The 21,820-nt window shown below is 40.0% G+C and overlaps 4 protein-coding genes across 4 annotated transcripts; 2 read left to right on the forward strand and 2 right to left on the reverse strand.

Annotated features, from left to right (window-relative positions):
• Nucleotides 1-5,438: 5,438 nt before the first annotated feature.
• LOC140565735 (uncharacterized) lies at nucleotides 5,439-6,488 on the forward strand. Its single transcript, XM_072691784.1, has 2 exons — nucleotides 5,439-6,362; nucleotides 6,460-6,488. The coding sequence occupies exons 1-2, from the start codon at nucleotides 5,528-5,530 to the stop codon at nucleotides 6,486-6,488; spliced, it is 864 nt and encodes a 287-aa protein (XP_072547885.1). The 5' UTR covers nucleotides 5,439-5,527.
• Nucleotides 6,469-8,504, forward strand: LOC140565304 (uncharacterized). The gene has a single exon (XM_072691159.1). It carries the CDS (start codon nucleotides 6,512-6,514, stop codon nucleotides 7,904-7,906), a length of 1,395 nt encoding a protein of 464 aa, XP_072547260.1. The 5' UTR covers nucleotides 6,469-6,511; the 3' UTR covers nucleotides 7,907-8,504.
• A 452-nt stretch (nucleotides 8,505-8,956) lies between these two features.
• On the reverse strand, nucleotides 8,957-13,434 carry LOC140565872 (uncharacterized). Its single transcript, XM_072692055.1, has 4 exons — nucleotides 13,121-13,434; nucleotides 11,849-12,059; nucleotides 11,607-11,713; nucleotides 8,957-11,365 (listed from the first exon to the last, which is right to left on the reverse strand). The coding sequence occupies exons 1-4, from the start codon at nucleotides 13,265-13,267 to the stop codon at nucleotides 9,971-9,973; spliced, it is 1,860 nt and encodes a 619-aa protein (XP_072548156.1). The 5' UTR covers nucleotides 13,268-13,434; the 3' UTR covers nucleotides 8,957-9,970.
• Nucleotides 13,435-15,176: 1,742 nt separating this feature from the next.
• Nucleotides 15,177-21,328, reverse strand: LOC140565871 (uncharacterized). Its single transcript, XM_072692054.1, has 5 exons — nucleotides 20,998-21,328; nucleotides 19,931-20,141; nucleotides 19,148-19,227; nucleotides 18,958-19,030; nucleotides 15,177-17,525 (listed from the first exon to the last, which is right to left on the reverse strand). Exons 1-5 carry the CDS (start codon nucleotides 21,157-21,159, stop codon nucleotides 16,081-16,083), a joined length of 1,971 nt encoding a protein of 656 aa, XP_072548155.1. The 5' UTR covers nucleotides 21,160-21,328; the 3' UTR covers nucleotides 15,177-16,080.
• Nucleotides 21,329-21,820: the final 492 nt, after the last annotated feature.

The following is a 21,820-nucleotide window of genomic DNA, read 5'->3' on the forward strand; positions in this document are numbered from 1 at the left end:
AAGCATTGCCAATACAACAGGCCTCTCTGAAGCAGGTAAACATGAACCTATTGACACCATGGCACTTAATGCTCTTTTCACTGAATGAGGTCAAATCCTCACAGCAACTAACAACACTAGTAAAACGCCTTCATTGGACAGTAGAGACAGTCACTCCTACAAAAGCAGAATAGACTCTTTTCTTAATAGCCTTCATTTCAGAAGAAACAATAAGTAAGCAGGTGTCCAAATACCTTTGTCCATATAGTGTACCTGATACATCTAATTGGAAAATTAAGAAGCACTACTGAGTTGAAGGTGGTATGTTGGAGCAAGATAGCGCTAAAAGTGCAGGACAGGAGATCCTCCAGGACAAGGGATGGGAACCAGTGGTATAGGGATGTGGTCTACTCTTTGTATAGAATATGGAATGAAACCAAAATAAAGTTTTATACCGTACATAAGAAGCCACAGGCCCATTGGGTGAATGCAGGGTGTGTAAATAAGCCAGTCTGATTGTGTTTTCTGTCCTGGTTTTCAAGTTATTCTAAGTTATTGATAAGTAATTTTATTATTATTATAAGTTATTTTAAGTATTGTGCTATAATGTGAAAGTAACACACCGCCGCAACAATCTTGTATCAGCATTTTTGTCATTTTTATACTTTTTAATACTTTATACTATATATATATATATATATATATATATATATATATATATATATATATATATGAAACTTATATTGAAACTTCTTGTTACAGTAACTTCTATTAAATATTAAGATTGGGTTTTGATTTTCCTGTAAATGTCCTTATTTTGGGTTTGTGTCGACAGCAACAATATGTAACATGTTTACATAATATGTAAACTGCACAATATGTTTGTGAGAAGCTTGTAGATTACAGCCAATCACATCAGGCAACTCTATTAGCTGACAAATATGTGTTTACAGTCTTAAACATGGAATTTTGAATTCTGTGCAAATTTAGTATACCTGCCAAACAGTAGGAATGTGAAAATATCCTAAAGGATATATATATATTAGAATAGCAGTGCAGTGCGTAAGTAATTGGACATAGTGACACTGTTTTTAGATTTGTACTCCAGCACATTGTGGTAATGTGTGAAATGTCAGGCATGTGTAATACCTTTTTATATATAGTCCCTTCATTTCATGCACAAAAGAGTATGAAGAGTCCAGAGTGAAAAGTCCAGAGTTCATTCCAGATATAGCATTTTAATCTTAACTCTGAGCAGAGAAAAAGCAGGCCGGCACGAGACTGAAAAATCTGAATTCATCTGAAGTTCATGAAAAACATAAACAGAACAGGAGATGAGTCAGTACTAACTGCTGGGTTCATGATAAAGAACCATGAACATATTACAGGCCTGACAGAGCATCGGCTGGGACCAGTCCCAGTGTTGTCTCTGATCTCTGTGGGTTGTAGATGTCAGGCAGTCTGAAACTGCAAAAGACTTTAACCAAGCAATAAACCTGCAAAAAGACATTACATGAGGGCATTACTTATAAAAATGTCTGTGGTTCCTACATGGTTAACTGAATATAGATGCGCCCTCAAATTAAAATTGACATTCTGCTCTGTAAACCATGTTGTTTCATAATCTACTGAACTGCAATACAGAGCCAAAAGAACAAATACTTTGTCATTGTCCAATTACTTGTAGTTTGCAATATAATTTTCTATGACTGATCAACAGTAAAGTACTGTATTGTCTTTAAGAACAGACGTGTGTGCGCCATTAAAACATAAAGGTCCTTTAAATGATTCTTTGAACAAATCCATAGAAAAATCACTTTCAGTCCCATAAAGAACCATGTTAGCAAAAGAGATGCACAAAGAGTCTGTGAGTAAATTACAAACATGGTTCTTTATGGAACCAAAAATGGCATCACTCAAAGAACCCTTTGAGGCACCTTTATTTTTAAGAGTGTGCAGGCTGAACCAGAGGCCTACTTCTCTTATTTAAGCCCTTAGGACCATGATAAACCTTTAAACAAGGGTGCCTCAGTTCTCGTCCTGAAGGACGTCCAGCCCAGTTTGGCGATTTCCCTGCTGATTGACCTCTCTGTTAATTGCTATGTTTAGAAGATGTTTTTGAGCAATGAAAACCACACCTGTGCTGGACCTCTGGCCCTCTAGGACCAGAACTGTACAAACTCTGGTTCAGAAATCATTGCTAAAAAGACCTCAGAGTGTGTATCAGTGTCTGATTCAGTGGTCAGTGGCTCAGACAAGAACATTAATTCCTAGTCTGACAAAGATTATGATGTCTGTGAACACTTCAGCACTAAATAACCTATTTCTGATTTTGGAACTCTCACTGCTATTAAATGTTTCTCCGTCTTTGGCTTTGGACCACAGATCATGTTCACATTAAGACCTTAAGCCAGTTTTTTTTTTTTTACCCAGGCACAGTCAGCATGCCTTTTGTGCCAATAAGATGTCTGGGGCACTCAGAGTATAGAGGAACTTTATGAGAAACTAATTAATGGGTAGAGGAGAACAGGGACGGCTAGGTATTACAACACTTTTTCTACACAAGTAAACTGCAGACCACTGCTACAAGACAGTGTAGACATTGTTTCCAGCATCAACAGTTATTTACATTCAACAGTAAAGGGAAGCGAAGATTTCAACTTAACCCACAGACAGGGTTCACTGCAACAGACTAGGGGCTAATTGGAACACTTATTATATATATATATATATATATATATATATATATATATATATATATATATATATATATGATTTGGATCCTATTCTGTGCATAAAAACAATACAGAACATACAATGCACATGGGGCATTCAAGAAATATCTGTCTGTTATTTCTGTTTATGGGAAAAATGTACAAATGGTGCTGCCATATGGATGTGAGAAGACGGACAAAAGCCCTGCATTAAATTCCATGTAACTTAATGTAATGTTTTCTCTGCATTCGTGTGTGGCTGCCCCCTTCCCGTTCTCCAGCTACTGAAAATCTTACTTACTAAAGTGAAAGTGTGGAGTGAAAAATGAAAAATGTACTTGTACACTTAAATGATCATACAAAAGTATCAACATTTAAACATGTTTGTAATATTCATAATATTACAGAAAGGTATTAGTGTGCTGGTGGGTGATGTGGGGACAGATTAGTGGTGCTAGTACACAAATTAGCTCTGTAGTTTTAATTTACATTGATCAAAGTTTAGCCGGATGCTTTAATAAAAACAATATATTTAAATACACAAGGTGTTGTCTATTCTCTGATATTTTTAACCAGTACATTAAAGGTCTGAATGAAAAGATAAGCAGAAATATATGGTATGATGTATATTTTTTTCTCTTGGAAATTGGAAATTATTCAATTTCAATACTACTTGAGTGAAAGTAGAAATCTTCCCAAATAAACTGTAATAAAAAACAAATGTAGAGTAACAGAAAACAGTCATTTAAGTATTGTCTAGCTCTGATCAAGACTGAACAGTCTGGAAAGAGCAACACAGTCCTTTAGCGCCATCTTGTGGTCAATAAGACAAGAATCATCCTGCTGTATGTTTGTTCTATTAAAAAAATATATATAGATGATTTAATTAGGTTAATTAAAGTCATTTCTATAATTAAGCAATTTAGACTAGTATGTTTGTCGCAAAAAGTGTTAGATTAGATTTTAATATGATAATAATTATTTACTAGACAGATACAAACATGCACAGAAAACAGGTGTTTTCCATTCTTCCATCCTGTGGTCGATCACTGCCATTGTGTAAAAACTACATGTAGGCCAAAGCCACTCATCATTTCGCACACACAGCAGATTTGCTACGCGACTGCATTACAATGCTGACCTCCAAATCTTCACATCTTAGATGTGGGTAAAACTGTGGTGGTTTCTTGACGAAACTCATGCCTCTGGTGGTTATGTGAAAGATTCGGCAGGCTGAGATGACAGCAGGTCTACATGCAGAGCATTTCCTCAGAAAGATGCTTTTCTGATTTTACTGAGTTTACTTTGCCCTGACACACCGGCCGGCAGCTGCTGCATCTTGCTGGTGGGATATACTGTAGGTAAGCTTTTCTCTTTTTTAGAAATCTTTGCAATGTCAGTATGTTCACAAAAACAAGATGTGGAGCATTTTTAAGTATTTTAAGTAATTAAAAACACAGGAAACAAAACTGTGGTGCAATGGGTTCAGGAAGTGTGTTCTATATCAGCTTGACAAACAGAAAATGTAGTAAATTACAGTAAAAAGTACAGTACATATATGTAAAATATGTATAAAATGTATAGTCAGTTTCACACAAAAATGTTGCATCTCTGTTTTATTTATTTACTTACTTTACTACCATTTTCATGATACATGGACCATTAGAAATGCTCCAAAATGACCAGGAAAAAAAATAAGAATTTCTTAACTTCTGTAAAGTTGCAATGTTTGAGATTTATGTGTGACAGATATGGTTTACTATCATATATTATTATATGTTAATATATGACTGGAATATATGTCCCATATTTAAAAAAGTCCATGTTTGTGAAAACCTTTTCTAACGAATGCATTGAGCTATTTCCCTATAAAACCATTGCTGACACAGATGTGTGAATGTATGCGAGAGATGTCTCTGTAGAGATGTGTTGACAACAGAACAGGACTCTCTGGAGATAAACATGAACTTATTGGCACCATGCTTAATGCCAAGTGTGGACTAAAAGGGCATAAAGCTCCCCAACTCTGAGGTGTTGAGCAGTGCAACTGTGTTCTCTGGAATGATGGTTGGTGCTCCATCTGATACTAAGGATGCAAATATGCAAATAAATTCTTACAGCAGTGCTTCAAAATCTGGTAGAAAGCCTTCCATGGACAGTAAAGACAGTTACTCCAACAAAAGCAGGATGAACTCTTTTTTTAATAACATTGATTTCAGAAGAAACAATGAATGAGTAGGTGTCCCAATACTTTTGCCCATATAGTGTATGTTATATTTATGTGTATAGGATTGAATGCACTGTTTATCTGCCTGCTTTCCCACATAGATATGTGTATTGGGAGCAGACAAGTACTAAAGGCACAAAATAAAAAGAGCTTACCATTGTCTAAATGCTAAAGAAAAAGATTTAGTGAAAGCACTGGAAGTTACCAGACATTTATTGAACTGTTGATGCAACAATTCTACTGCATAGAATTTACTGCACATACTTAAACTTTCATCTATAGAGAAGCTCAGTGGTGACTTGTTGAATTCCCTCTCAGGTCAAAGGCTGGAACCATGCTTGGGCTCCTGAGTGTGGTAATGACCCTCACAGCCGCAGCTGGAGCTTGTATACTGTCATGCGAGTGTGTGGACAACACAACCACCATCAATTGTCCAAACAAGAATCTTTTGGAGTTGCCTCGACCTCCACAAGGAACCAAGAACCTCTACGTGAATCACAACTGTATCCGAGCACTACCCAGTGAAGGTCTGGAAGAACTTCTGGTCCTTGATCTCACTAACAACCAGCTTAGTGAATGGCTCACGGGTACTACCACTTTACCAAATATGAGTAGCCTTACCCAGCTGTTTTTACGAGGAAATGAACTTAGCACTCTGACAACTGGACAACTTAGGGGACTGACAAACCTCACCCTCTTGGATCTCAGTGAAAACCACATTAAGATTCTCCCACAGATGTTTCTCCAAGGTTTGGCCAACCTTCAGGTCCTCACTTTGAGCTTGAACAAGATACATAGCCTGTCGCGTGGAGCGTTTGAGGGAGCGCCTGCTCTTTGGGAGATCCACCTGAACAAGAATCACATCAAGATGATAGAAAAGGGTGTGTTTGAAAACTGCACACATCTAAACAAACTCGTCTTGTCCAACAACCATTTGAGCAGTGTAGAGGAAGGGGCCTTCTTAGGCCCACAGGGCCTAGTTCACCTTGATCTCAGTAAAAACAGACTCACCACTGTGCCCACTGGTGCCCTTAGAGATACCCCCAATCTCACTAGCCTCTATCTACATCAAAATGGAATCACCTTTGTACCTGAATATGCTTTCTATGGCCTTTCTTCACTACTAATGCTGAATCTGAACAACAACCCCCTTAATAATTTAACTTGCGGCGTCCTTGAGGCGTCCTTGCGAGGTCTTTTTCAGCTTGGTGAACTAGATTTGAGTTCCAGTGAGTTGAAGGATCTGCCATCATCAGTGTTTCAAGATTTAGGCAAACTGAAGATCCTTAATCTATATGACAATGCCTTAACATCACTTCCTCAAGGCCTATTTAACAATTTAACAATGTTACGAGAACTGCAGCTTGACAAAAATAATATTCATATCATCCCACCAGATCTCTTTCATTCACTTTCAAAGCTCAGAAAGTTACATCTGGACAGTAATCTAATCTCAGATCTGAATTCGTCTGTATTCAGAACGCTGAGCACGCTAATTCACCTTGATCTTAGCAATAACAACCTGGCTTACATTTCTAGGGGGCTTTTCGCTGGTGCACTGCGCCTAGCTCACCTTGATCTCAGTAAAAACATGCTCACTGCCGTACCCACTGGCGCCCTTAAAGATGCCCCTAGTCTCAGCAACCTTTACTTGCAGAAAAATGCAATCACCTCTATTCCTGAAAATGCTTTCTTCAGGCTAGATCGATTGAAGAAACTGGACTTGAGCAAGAATCCCCTTGTATTTCTAGATGAAAATTCCCTGAAGGGCCTCTTCAATCTGAGCGAACTGGACTTGAGTTTCAACCAGTTGCAGGTTCTGCCCTCACGTGTCTTTCAAGACCTTGGCAAACTAAGGAGACTTATTTTGTACCACAACGCCCTGGCATCGGTTCCAGAAGATTTGTTTAACAATTTGACCCAATTAAGAGTATTGCTGCTTGACAACAATGACATTTCATCCATTTTGCCAGAAACATTTCACCCACTTACCAAACTCAGAGATTTACAGTTAGACAACAATAACATCTCTCATCTCAATTCATCTTTATTCACGACACTGACTCATCTGCAGAGCCTTCTCTTAAATAACAATGCTCTTTCCAGAATTCCTGAACACCTTTTCCGATCGACACAGCAGCTCAAAGAGCTTCAACTGACAAATAATCATATCCACTCTATCCCAAACCTTACTTTCAAAGGCCTTAAGACACTCAGATCTCTAAGACTCAGCAATAACCGCCTTTCCGTCCTCCATACCGAGCTCCTAGCTGGTCTTGATGACCTACGGGAACTGTTGTTGAATCAAAACCGAATTGGGAGCCTCCCGGTTGGGTTTTTCTCAGGACTTAAAAACTTACGAATGCTCGACCTGGCCAACAATAATTTAGGCTCCTTGTCCGCCGATGATTTCAAGCATCATTCCAAACTGAGAGAGTTGCACCTGAGTTTCAATAAGCTTCGTAAACTACCACATAACATGTTCAGGTCTCAGGGAAACCTTCAGATGCTCTTCCTGCAGGACAACCGGCTGTCCCACCTGCCTCCGAAAGTGTTCTCCCCTATGACCTCTTTGCAAAAGCTTGATCTAGAGAATAACCACCTTCACCATCTAGCCCACAAACAATTCCACGGTCTAAAGAACCTGGAACAACTACACCTCAAATCGAATAAACTGCAGTCACTTAGTAACGGGACCTTAGAGGCTTTGTCAGCTCTGAAATCCATATATCTTAGTGAAAATCCCTGGGATTGTTCTTGTGCGTCTGACATGTATGTCAGAAGATGGATCAGAATGAGTACACATTTAGTGAAGGATGACCCCAAATGCTCGGCCACCTCTGGACGCCTTGCTAATCAAGACCTCAAGACTTCTTTCTTGTCACCACAGCATTGTGTCAATGTTGCCTGTTTCTCTGCATGTATGCCTCAAATGCAAATGCTTACAATCATTATAGTCTTTATCTTGAATGCTCATATATTGTGAGGTCTCTCTGCTTTTGTCCTGAGTTGTGTTTTCTCCTTGCTGTTGTGCAGTGGTTCTCACTTTTTTTTAATAGCATGTACCACCCATGACCAAACAGGGCCTTCAAATACCACCTACACGTCTCACAGGAACACATGCAATAAACCCTGTGGGTCACACTTCTTCACTTTCATAGCTACACTACTGTTATTAACATTAGTTTCATAGGCCCTAAAACAGAACCCTGTTGGACTCCACAAGATATGCTAAAAGCAAATTGTTACAAAAAAAAAAAATCACAATCATTTCTGCATAAAGATTAATAGCTAAATAATGCACCTACAGTTCAATGGGTTATGCATTAAACACAAACAAATGTTATGTTATGTAAATTCCAAAAACTTTTTAGGTATCAATCATTGACTCTGCATTGCATTGCATCTGCACTGTAACACAGTTTGAGAACCACTGCTATAGCAAATATGTTATGTATTTTAAGCTTAATGGTATAACACAAATAATGTCTATTGTAATAATCTGCTCTTGTGACAGAGTGATTCTTAGCATTGAAAAATCCCTTTTGAGCTTTTGCTAGTTTTGCTTTAAATAAAGTGTTATTCTTGAACGATGATGCTTGTCTATCCTGTGTGTCATAATTTCCAGCAATTTACTTTTGTCATAATGTTCCTTCATAACATGTCGTGCAAGAGCTGCATCTTTCAATTCTATATCTATATTTTGGTCATTTGAGGAAGTCAGAGGACTGGAGTGCCCTGAGGTCAGATCAAATCCACACACACACACACACTTTACATTTCTTGGAATGGTTTGGAACAGGACTTTTACAATGCACCCAAACAATCAGAACAGATTTAAATAATCCAATCTGCTTTGCTGGTTATATGAAAGTAACTGAATCTCTACAGGAATGCAAATACAACATTTTTTAACAATTTTCAGAGCATTTCTATTCATTTGCTCAATTTTATTTACTAAACAAAACAAAAAAACACAACATATTGCAATAACCTGTGCACATTTTAGGTTATTGACTTGTTTATGTCACTCCAATATATAACAATGGGCAAATATGCATGTATCTGTCCATCTAAAAACATAGTTATCACACTGTTAACAACTAATAGGATGTTTATTAATATTTATTAATCAGATTAACTAATGACATATCAATGAATGTCAGTGCTAAGTCAAGAAGGTCATTTGAAATTAAATTTAACCCAAACATAGTGGATCAGCCAATACGTGATTGGTGTCTGAAGGCTTTGGTTTTACTGGATTTACGAAGACACTCTTAAAAATGAAGGTGCTATAATTCTTTGAGCGATGCCATAAAGAACCACTTTTTACAAACAAGATAAGAGCATAAAGAACCTCTGAATTGGTAAAGAAGGTCTTTAAACCAATAAAAGGTTATTCACACATACATCTCTTTTTTACATGCTCTTCTATGAGCTCTTCTATGGCAGGGGTGAGGAACGGGGTCCGGCGCAGTTTGCTGATCTCCCTGCTCCAAAACAGGTGAGTTTAATCAGGTGTGCTTGAGCAGAAAAAGCACAAAACTGCGCAGGAATCTGGCCCCTACCCCTGCTTTCTGTTATTGCAAAGAAAACCCTTTATAGCGCCTTTATATTTATGAACTTTAATAATGCCACACTGTAGGAATGCACATCTATCCATCCATACATCTACTCAGCCCACTTCTTCCTGAGTCATGGTGGGTCCAGAGCCTACCCGGAATCAATGGGCACAAGGCAGGAATGCCCCTTGGACAGGGCACTGGTCCATTGCAGGGTATAAGAAACCACATAAGGAAGTCTTTTGAGATTACTTAGCTTGCTGTGGTTTAATGAAAATGTGTGGATATTGCTTTTATGTTAATGGGTAGCTATAAGCCTCAATTACTCAGCAATATGACCATTGTTGCTCCAGTACGAAACTATAGAAGTGAACGTCAGGCCCCGAAGATGTCATGGCAAACTGACCAGATGTGGGCTCAGGGGCAACTGTGCATATTTGTACTGTGTCCTTTTTTATACTGATCACTACAGACACACTATAAAAGATTCACTGATCATACGCACATTTATGACTCTTCAAGTTTCTCTGATAACCAAAACTCCTCCCACACCTGTCACAAGTATACTGTTTCTCCCCCGTGTGCACATACATGTGAGCTTTGAGGGTGTTAAGCTGGGTGAAACTGCGCTCACAGACGTTACAGCTGTAAGGCTTTTGTCCGGTGTGTACGCGCTGATGTCTGCGTAGGTTCCCTGCAGAGGAAAAACCTTTTCCGCACACGTCGCAGCTGAAAGGCCTTTCTCCGGTGTGGGAAAGCTGGTGGGATTTGAGGCTGTTCTGCTGGGTGAATGTCCTGCCGCACACCAGGCAGCTGTAGGGCTTCTCCCCGGTGTGAGTCCTTTCATGAATTTTCAAGCTGCCAGAACTGCGGAAGGACTTTTCACAGACACCACAGTTGTGAGATCTGCTAACACCGTGCTGATTCTGGTGATTCTGCAAGCTGCTAAGGGAATCAATGCTTTCCCCACAGACTCTACACAAGACAGACAACTCCCCCATGTGAGTCCTGTGGTGCAAGTTCAGTGCGGTCACACAAGTTGACCCCAGGCCACACACCACGCAGCTGAAGCCCTCTTGTCCTGCGAGCCGGCCGTCGTGCAACCTCAGCCCATTGGCCTGGCTGAAGCCTTTCCCACATGCTTTGCACACGTAAGGTTTCTCGCCCGTGTGAATTCGCTCGTGAGCCTTTAGTGTGTTTGGCTGGTTAAAACTTCTCCCACAGGTGTGGCAGGTAAACGGCTTCTCACCCGTATGGATTCTCTGGTGGCGGGACAGATTGGAAGGACAGGCAAAGCTCTTGCCACATGTGTTGCAGCTGTGCCGCTTCTTCACAGAGCGGTCCATTGCATGTTTTTGGAGAGTACGAGCTGCACTGCAGAACTCTGCGCAAGCTTTACCTTTACAACACCTTTTCGCTTCATGAAGTCTTTTATGACTTCTCAGCTGCCTTTGATGAACGAACGCCGTGCCACACTGACAGCAGATATAAGATCCAGAGTGTAATTTCTGATGTGCATCCAATCCACGCTTCCTAATGAAGCTCTTACCACACTGCAAACAGCTAAAGGGTTTCTCCACAGCTGCATGGAGAGCCTGGTGTGCTCGGAGGTGAATCAGCTTGCTGAAGGTTCTTCTGCAGTTCTTACAGCTGATTTTATCATCTCTTTTCCAATAGCTGCTCCGTGCCTTCATGAGCTTCGCCTCTTTCACATTGCTTAAAGCTGTAACTGTATTTGCTTCCTTCTGGACCGTTTCAGGGGGAACATCAACCTGTTCTGAACTGAGGATGTTTTGTTCTTCATCATTGGTCTGTTCGGCATTCTCCATGCTCTGTTCAGGTCTTTCTTCTTTAATGAGCATCAAACCACCCATCCTGGTCGACTGTAAGGTAGATATTAAATTTGATTACTGGCTAAAATTAAGATTTAATACCACATGAGATGAGCTAAACCCTACGTCAGTGAATATCTAAAAGAAATCCTGGGTGAGCACCTAGGAGGGGGAGGGTTATCAGAGGAGGTTCCTTGCATACATGCTTGGATATCTAAACTCATTATAGCATTTATTTACTTGCTTGGGTATTTGAATGAGACAACACCACACAATGTAAAATGTAACAGACCTGCTGTGCTGTTGTGGGGAAAGCAATGAGAGACTCTGGTTGGCCAGTATCTCCACTCTTTTCTTCTCTCAAACTTTGAGAATCAGCAGAAATGATCTCCTCAGGAGCTGCAGGGAGTCAGGATACATTACTGATGAATCTATGAGGGTACTTGAGGTCCAAGCCAGGTAGAAAACAGTGAACTTAGCAGAGAGGCATCTGATCAGTACAGTGAAAAGGAAGGACAGCAACACGACTCTCACCTTTATCTATTTGATGGCTGTTGGGTATTTCTTTGCATCCTTGCTTTCTTCTCCTCTTAGCCACCCGCTTCGGTTTCCTCTTGAGGTTATCCTGTGTAGTCTGACTCGGAGTTAAATGCAGATGTAAAACTGCTGAGGTGTCACTGAAGAGCCTGCAGATGTTCTCCACCGCTTCCTTTATGTGCTTTTCTAATACAGCATTTAGCTGAGCCTGAAATATGAGACAGTTCACAGTAAACAATGATAAAAAAAAAAGATGACCGTAAAGGTCAATGCTTTGCAAATACAAAAAACAAACAAAAAAACAGACAATTTGTAAAAAAAATAAAACAAATACAAGTTTGTTATTCTTGTGTTTCGTAAAAAGCAAACAAAAATCTAACCATTGAAAATAACTAGAAAATGCAGAACCTGCTAAAACAAGCTAATGGTTATTATTAAAGTGAAATTATATAAGGTGACAATATGTTTAAGCCCATTCCCATTGCAACTAATGACGCTATAGAACGATTATTGGTTCCATAAAGACCTTTTATAAAAGACCTGCGAGTGTGGAGAACCTTTAAATTGGTACAGAACCTTTACATTAGCTTCTTTAACCCTTAAAAAGGTTGTTCCCACTCACACCCCGACTTCAAAATGGTTCTTTAATGGTTTCACCCAAAGAACCCTTTGTAGTACTTTTATGTATGGGTGTAATAGACAGTTTTTTTTTCTAGAAGCATCTCAGTCTTGAGATCAACTAGTAGGTAGAGAGAGAGAGAGAGAGTCCAGAGTGATGCTCGCTCGACCACTTTAGGATCATCTTTGAGTCAGGACGTGTTGGGAACTCCAGCCAGGTCTAGTCTACACCTCTGCATACAAACTAACGAGGGCGAGCATTGAAGAAAACACATGAAAACACACCCCCACTTCAAAAAAGGTTCTTCAATGGTTTCACCCAAAGAACCCTTTGTAGTACCCTTTATTGTTGGGTGTAATAGAGAGTTCGAGTAACTGTAAGGGTAAGCTATATGTGTGTGTGTGAGAGAGAGAGAGAGAGAGAGAGAGAGAGAGAGAGAGAGAGAGAGAGAGAGAGAATGTCCAGAGTGATGCTCGCTCGACCACTTTAGGATCATCTTTGAGTCAGGACGTGTTGGGAACTCCAGCCAGGTCTAGTCTACACCTCTGCATACAAACTAACGAGGGCGAGTAGGTAACCATATCCACGCAGGCTGGTTCGTTTGTTTGTTTGTTTTTCAGTGTAAATTAAGGTTAATACGGGTTACCGACCTTTATCTCTGCTGATAAGATCAGAGAATCGCTCTCTTTAAACTCCCTCAGCAGTGATTCATCCAGTACCCTGGCCATGCTGTTTACCGTGGCCTCAACAAGTGCCTCCAGGATGGAAAGCACTCGAGACTCCAAAAGCGACATCATCCGTTGACTTTCTGCAGCATGTGTTTGTGAAGAGAATATTAGAGAGAGAGAGATATATATATATATGTGTGTGTGTGAATCATATGAACAGCTGTTAGACTGGCGCTACCACTGCTATGTCCATTGCTGTGTTGGACCGTGTCGGCAGGAGAGCAGCTTTACTCACTGCTGCCGCTCGCTGGACCGGGGCGGCACTGCGTCCAAAACCTCACAGCCTACTAACCCACAACGATCCGCCATAACATTGAACACACCGACATAACGTGCATAACATGTTACATCGTTACAGTGGCAGGTGTCAATAGGTGGGCGGTATTAGGTAGTAAGTGAACAGTCAGTTCTTGAAGTGGATGTGTTGGAAACAGGAAAAATGGGCAAGGTGTAAGAATCTTAGTGAATTTAGGAGAGTGACAGCGTCTCCCAAACGGCATGTCTCACATCAGATAGTATGAGTGTTTAAGGCTACATTACAAACTCATGAGGGAAAATTCTACCAGTAATTAACTAGCTAGCTAGCTACAATATCCCAATTATTCAGAATATGGCATGCTCATCCAGCTAGATCATGCAAGGCTAGCTAGTGTTAGCTATAGCTAGCTATATAGTTGGAGAAATAAGGAATTCCCTAAATAGTAATCTATGTCAGACAGGTGCCATTGTAACTGTTGCATCTGCTCATCGGGGGTCTTTATTGTGTATGTTTTGTTGGTCTCTTTTACTCCTATTACTGGATCTCTGTAAAGCTGATTTGTGACTGCGCCAGTTTCCTGTTTCCAACCTGCACTGGTCGCGCGCGCAGCCGGGGGGCAAAGTCTCTTTGGAAACATAGCCGGTCAGTTAGTGGTGAGGTTAGTCCTCTTCTGTAGTCAGTGTAGATTTCACAGTTTGTAAATTCTTGTTAACTCAATAATAAAAGAGTTTCAAAGTTGGATCTGTTTGTTTCGTTTTTCATATTTAGCTATTTTTGGGAAATGCATGTGACCCCCTACAGTACAGAACACAGATAGTGCTACCATCTCTCGTAGAGGAGGTCATAACTACACATTACGAGCTAAAGCGTGCAAAATATGCTTAAAAAAATAGCCATACAATAGGAAACTTAAAACAAGTGTTACTTAATGAAGAATAGTATCATTTAAATTCATTCATTAAACAGAGGAAAGGGGCCTTATTCCCCTCCACTAACTGCAGTGAATGTGGTACTTTGCTAAAAGTATGACTACATTTGTAGCTTCAGAGAAGGCTTATCAAGTAAAATGGCATCAACAACAGTCGCTCCCTGTCGCTGCTTTCGGCCCCCTGGTTGCGCGCGCATCTCTGTGATGACGTTCCACAGAGACCTGTCTCTACAAATCAATTTGACCTTCAAAATAAAAGTCCTCCGCGCCGACTGACTTCTGTTGCAGCAGGATAAAACGTGTTGTTTCCATGATCTCCAGTCAGATTGTATATGTACTTTCTCCCAGAATGTGTAAAAAAAAAAAAAAAAAAAAGAAAGAGATGAAACACTTCAGTTTATCCTGCCAGTAAAATGTGTTTCGGCCAGAGGGTGTATATCTAATTATCTATCTATATCTATATAATTATATATATATATATATATATATATATATATATATATATATATATATATATAATTAGATATAGATACATCTATATATAGAACATACTTCGTCTGTTCTTACTCAATATATAGCCACGGTCACATTGTTTTTTTATTGGTTATCACAATCGCAAAACACTGTATATATATATATTTTTTTTGGCATAAATTAAATTATGATTAATGGACCAATAGAGATGCTCCTAAATGAGCGTCTTTTTTAACACGTGGTTTCTCCGTGAGAGTGACATTAAGTAAGCTGTGTCTGAAAGGTAGATGCTTTCCCAGTCATGTAGAAATAGAAAGTTAGTAATATTGCCTTCTGTTTTATTGGACGAAACTGCTTGTGGCAAATAACAACACAACTAAACGCTCATATTTAGCAGTGAGCTTGGCAACGTGAGGACGTCTTCTTGTCTTCGTGATCTGGTTACAGAGATCTTCATCATTACACTGCCTTCTGACACAGAGTGGACAGCAAGTCATCAACTCAGCTTCCTGAGTACCAGAAGAGTAAGCTATGGTGTTCTCAGCAGGACCTTCTACAAAATATTACAATATATAAACTGTTAATTATAGTCTAATATTTCATTATTTCCAATGAAAGCTGCAAAACAGTAACATTTAAAGCAGTCATACATGTTTCAGATGTTGTGCTGCAGGTACACTGAGGTGGTCAGTGTGGTCAATGTAAAAGTGCAGATTTTGTGGTAAATGTTCTAGTGGAATAGTCTGCAGCAGTTTGCATTTGTATTTGTGGTTTGGTGGACAAAAGCTGCAGTTCAATCTGGAAATGGAAGATGTACACTATCAGGTGACCCAGATAGTCTGAATGCAACCTAACTATTTATCTATCTTATTTGGTTCACTGGATGATAAGACTAGGATTTCTTGTAGAAAAGGTCAGTGCAGTAGAGGACACAGGTTCACTAGGTCCAGTGCTATTTCTCTTATGTATTTTAAACACTCATATGTATGAACAATACGAACTTGTCTTTGGGGTGGCAGATATTCACTTCTCACAATCAAATTGTAGTATTGAGAGAATAACACCACTCTTAGACAACAAAAGCACACTTCAACAAGAATAATTTCTTTATCCTTATATCGTACACTCATTTGCACAGTCTGTTGTAGCTGGAGCCGATTTCCAAAATAACTGCAAGACCTTTTTCAGACCATATACAAACGGCTGCTACAAGGCACTGCATCACACACATTTGTGATCATTGTAATTCCTGAGATAAGCGTACTTCTTCCCACACTTCTGACAGCTGTAAGGCTTTACTCCAGTGTGAATCTGCATGTGGGCCTTCACATTGTTGGGCTGACTGAAGCATTTTCCACAGACTTCACAGCTGAACGGCTTCTCCCCGGTGTGAACGCGCTTGTGCCTGCGAAAGTTTCCGGCGGTGCGAAAGGACATCCCACATATTTCGCACTTGTGTGGTTTCTCCCCGGTGTGAATAAGCATGTGCATCTTCAGCCCATTGGGCAGGCTGAACGCCTTTCCACAAATGGAGCATTTGTGGAGCTTCTCATTGGTGTGCAGTAGCCTGTGCACTTTCAGATAAGCCTTGTTGACAAAGGTCTTTTTGCACACGTCGCATCTGGACACCTTCAGTCCCGAGTGATGCTGCTGGTGTGCGTAAAGCCCGGATGTGCTGCTGAAGGTCTTGCCACATACCTTACAGGTGAAAGGGTCGCTCTCCGAATGAAGTCTTTGGTGTGTCCTCAGAGCGTAAGTGGAGCTGTAGCACTTGCCGCAGACCTCGCAGCGCTGGGGGTTCTTCTCGGCTCCGGGTTCTTGGACAGAGCCCGTATGAGTTAGCATGTGGTTTCTGAGGGCGTAGTTGTACACAAAAGTCTTGCCACATTTCTCACACATGAAGGGCTTGACCGCTCCGTGCATTGGCATGTGCTCCTTCAGCGAGCCCATCTGACTGTAGCGCTTGCCACACACCGCACACTCGTACGGCTTCACACCCAGGTGATTGCGCATATGCCTTCTCAGATTCTCCCTGTGTCCAAACTTCTGGCCGCAGGTCTCGCATGTGTAGGGCTTCTCTCCGGTATGAACTATCTGGTGCTTCTTCAGACTGGTCCGGCGCTTGAAACTCTTGTCACAAAGGCTGCACTTCCACGGCTTCTCGTCCGAATGAATCCTCCTGTGAATATAAAGCGTGCTCGACTGTGTAAAGCGCTTCCCGCACAGTTCGCACTGGTACGGCTTCTCGCCCGTGTGAAGCCGCTGATGTGCCTGCAGAATGTACTCCAGGGTGAAGCCTCGTCCACATATGCCGCAAAGGAACGGTTTCACTTGCAAGTGGACGCGTTCATGCGTCTCCAGGTCGACGAAGCTCTTCCCGCATGTTTTGCAGGGGCGCAGCTCCTTTCTCTTTTCACAGTGACTCAGCAGGTGTCTTTTCAGTGCTTTTAGAAATCTGTACCTCTTCCCACATTTCTGGCAGGTGTGAAGGGCTGTGTTTGCGTGTCTTCGCTTGTGCTGAATCAGGTTGCACATCTTTGTAAAAGTCTTTCCACATTGCTCGCATTTATGTGGCGTCTTCTCCTTTGGCACTTTAGCTTGGGCGCTAGCTTCCTCAGCTGATGGAGCCGCTGCATTTTCATCATCCACAGCAGATGGGGGCGCACCTGTAGAAATGAAAAAACAACTGTAATCTAAGCAGTTTCAGTAAATCCGGTCCTGCTGTGGAGGAAGATATCCTCAGGGTCCTCATTACTGTTGTGTCATTTAATAGTAAAATTCAATCAAAGTTTTCTTGTCACATGATCAGTCATACACGGCACAACAAGCAGTGAAATGGTTTCACGACTGTCCAGTCACATTTATACAAGGATTAAAAGCATGTACATAGAATATATATACAAATATACAGCATCATATACAGTGGTGATTTAAACACTAAGACTTTAGACTAAATTCATTATCATATCCCACAATTTAGACAGACATCCACTTATCATAGCATTTGTGTATTTGAATAAGGCAGCAAAGACGTGGATGGTATCATTATAATATTCTTTAAAAAATTGGTCTTTTATTTCCATCTGACTGCTAATTGGGTTCTTATTGGGTCTATATTTTAAAAAGTAGGATCTGTTCACTTTCCATGGCTGAAGCTACTATACTGGTTTCTACACAGGTTAAGGGCCTTGGTGTTATTGTGCATAGTCATCTTTTCTGTTTCTAGACATATAAATAATGTCTCTAGGGTTACTTTTTACCACCTTAAAAACATCTCTAGATAACAGCCTGGCTTCATCACAACACTCCACAGATGTTTTAGTCCATCTAGTGGTTACATCAGACGTTGACTATTGCAATGCAATCCTCACAGGCATTCATAACAAACTGATTAAACCACTTCAACTGATTCATAACTCTACAGCACGGATTATCACACATTCCAAGTTGACTGATCATGTTACACCCTTGATGATTCAGTTACACTGGTGTCACAACAGATTCATAAAAAAAAGTTATTACTGACATTTAAAGATCTTCATAATCTCTCTTCTGACTGACCTGCTTCAGATCCATATTCCATCTCGTTTGTTGCACTCTTCATCGGCAGGCTTTTTAGTCTACCAGTCATCCATTTTAGTACAGCGGGTGCCAGAGCCTTTTCCTACGCTGCACGCTACACTTCGTAACGCACTTCCTCTTTATGTCCATGAACTGGATTATATTGTGGAATTCAAGCAGCTCTTAAAACATATCTCCTGAAATATATTATTTATTTATTAAGTCTAATTGTTTTTAATTTGGTAATTATATTGATGCTCTATGTTTTTCTTGCTTTTATTAAATGTTCTAATGTGTTTACTGATGTTTTATTGATCTATGGGATTTTAGGAATCCTTGAGTGTCATTAAATGCACCAATAAATGATAATTATTATTATTATTAGTTCAGTACAAAGTTTCCTCTGTAAATCAGAACCTAGTCTCAGAGTGTTAACCCCCTTAAATGCATTGACAATATACCCATGTGGGCTGAACACAAACAGACACTATTTCAAAACACATGTTCAGAAATACCCAGAAATAAGCAGATTCATACCTTCCATGATCATAAATGTTTGGTTCTGATCTTCCTTCAAAGCAGAGCTAATAGTCTTGTTGGACTCAACCTCCTGTGTGGCAAAACAAAATAAAACACAACAAAACAGAAATTATGAGCAAATGAGAACCAAATACTCTTTGGAAAAGGCTCACCAAAACTACTGGAATAAGCACTGGTTTGAACATACCTGATCGTCTTGTTCAGCACCCACACCGGTAATAGCCGTCGCTGGTAATACCAAAACCACCTGCTCTTTCTGTACACTCCCTGAGAGAGATGCAGACAGTTACTGAAGGTTTCAAATATGTGAGAACTATGACTTTAATATTACTCAATATCACAAACACACAAATATCAACAGCATAACTCTAGTTTTATGAACTATAAGACATGAACATCTGCTTATACAATTGATTTTAGTGGCTTATTTTTTCTGTTGTATGTACAGTAATAATGTGTAGTACCATCATAATGTAATATAATTAATGTAGAGGTCTGAAGTTTACATACACTCACCATGGACATCAGATCTGCACTGAGCCTCTCTAACCTTCCCATTCTACTGTGTGCTGCTCAGTCCAATTCTACCGAGTGCTGTCAAACAAACCCTTTTCATGTGGGCACAGAAAAGCTGCCAGCTGTAGTCAGTCATGATCACTAACAGGAAGTTAAGATGACTTCTGATGAGTGCGTGTAAACGTCCAACCACAACGGTACATATTTATACATGAATAGAAACAATACATCTAAAAGGTATTTTCTGATGTTTCTGACGTAATTAACTATAGATCGTTATTTTTAAGTTGTTATGTTTAAGCCTTAGGAGTTGATTACAATTTTTTTTTTACCTTTGCCACCTGAAACCTTTGTATTAGCATATGATAATTATCTTTCTGCCACCAGTTTTTTTTTGGGTTGGAAAAAAGAGCTGCTGTTTTTGTGTTCTCTGCCTCATGGAAAACAGTCTTACCGGACTCTCCTGTTTCAGCATTCTCAGAGGGGCCAGCTGCCTGCTTTGGCTGCTGCACCATCTGCAGACTCCAAGCGTTCTGCAGTCCCCCAAAAGCACTGTTTGGGTTGGCCGCTTTAGACTGTTTCACCACGCAGCAGAACTTGAACAGGCGGCATACTTTCCGCACCGCCTCCTTGGCTAGAAGCTCCAGGACAGCACGGAGTTGTGCCTGCAAAGTCAGATGCAAAGATATCGCTAATCCTTTCCAGCTCAGTGTGCATAATATGCAACACAATACACAATTAACCATTCTTCCTTAGTACATATCAGCACTGTCCAGTGAAGAACATGCGTCTCCAAAATGGCAACTTTACAGGCTTATAAAAAATATATATATTTATATATATAATTATGTACAGTATTATAAGTCATGTACAGCATTTCTATTGATCCATTCATTATTTACACAGTGTTCAAACCATGGAGTAAACTAAAAACATGGAGATACAAATGTGTGCAAATGTTCGGGCACCTGTGGTCAAATTCAGTTGATAGTGAAGTGAACATACAAATACATGCTAATGCTAATTTAACCTAAATGTAAAATTACTGTTATATTTAATATATTGCAGGACAAATTATAACCAAAAATGTGGCAAGTGAAAGGTTATACAGCATTTTATAGGTGCTGGACAGTTTGTTTTACTTAGAAAATACTAGAAAACTACTGTAACATTAATTTAACAAAATAAAAGCCTTTAATAAAATAAAAGCCTTTAACTCTTTTAGATAATATTGATATTTTGATTTCACTTGATTAAATCTATGAAGTATACGAGTTTATAACTATGCCTCTAAAGCTTTTCTTCAAGGTTAAAAACTAATCAGGGACAGTTTCGCACTGTGGCTTTAAGGAGGCGTAGCATATTTAGCTACCAAACAAACCTGAACATTTGCCTGAATGTAAAACAGCCAGCACTACGTGACTCGCCAGCACCACTGCGCGGGATGTCCGTCTGTCGATCTCGTTAGTTAGCCTGGGTTTTTATAAAACTTTGCTCACTTGCGTTATCGATTACACTTACACTCCTGAGCTCTGCCTCCTTTCCTGCACACTCTGGATCACTGTCGTGTCGAGGACCGTCAGTCTGGCAGCCGAACAGTGCGCAGATCTCAGCGTGGGCCGCCTCAGTCAGCAGGCTCATGATCAGCGCTGCTTCACTGTGAAACTCTGCGTATTTCGACATTGCGCCTTAACCGGAGCCGCATTTATGAAAACGGACACAAACTGACGCGTAGCGCGGAAATCTAGCTGTGCGAAACCATGTTTGTGAACAAGAAACCCTGTTGTTTTGGCTAAATGTGTGGTTTCTCCGCTCGAGTTCAGCATCTGGGAGCACCAAAGATGTTCAACAAATGACGTCACTCGCACCGACTGAAGGCATTTCAAAATAAGAGTTGCAAGACGCTTAAAAACCCTATAAATAAATATACAGAATTACAAATGTCTCACAATTCTTTTATGTAGTTTCTTTCCATATTTTTTTTTTTTAACATGAGAACAGGGAAACCATTTTCACCTATGTATTGTATGTTAATGTTGAGAATTTAATGTAAGTCCATTCATAATTTTGGACCTTTCCTATCAGTCCATTCATGTAGGGACCGGGACAACTGTGTATATACTAGTATAACTAGCTAGTGGAAAATATTTGTAAAAGTTTACTGCATTGATTAATTGTTGGCTAAACAGTGAGAAATCTCTGTAAAGACATTCATTAGCTAAGGTTAGGGGAAATTAAGTAGCCTGTTTCAGTATGAACTAAACTAACGGTTACAGCACAACCTTTATTTGTGGAAAACTGGGTGACATACCAAGATGAATATGTATAATGATTAATATGTATA

The sequence above is a fragment of the Salminus brasiliensis genome, chromosome 11 (genome assembly GCF_030463535.1).
Source record: "Salminus brasiliensis chromosome 11, fSalBra1.hap2, whole genome shotgun sequence".
In the NCBI taxonomy this organism is placed as follows: Eukaryota; Metazoa; Chordata; class Actinopteri; order Characiformes; family Bryconidae; genus Salminus; species Salminus brasiliensis.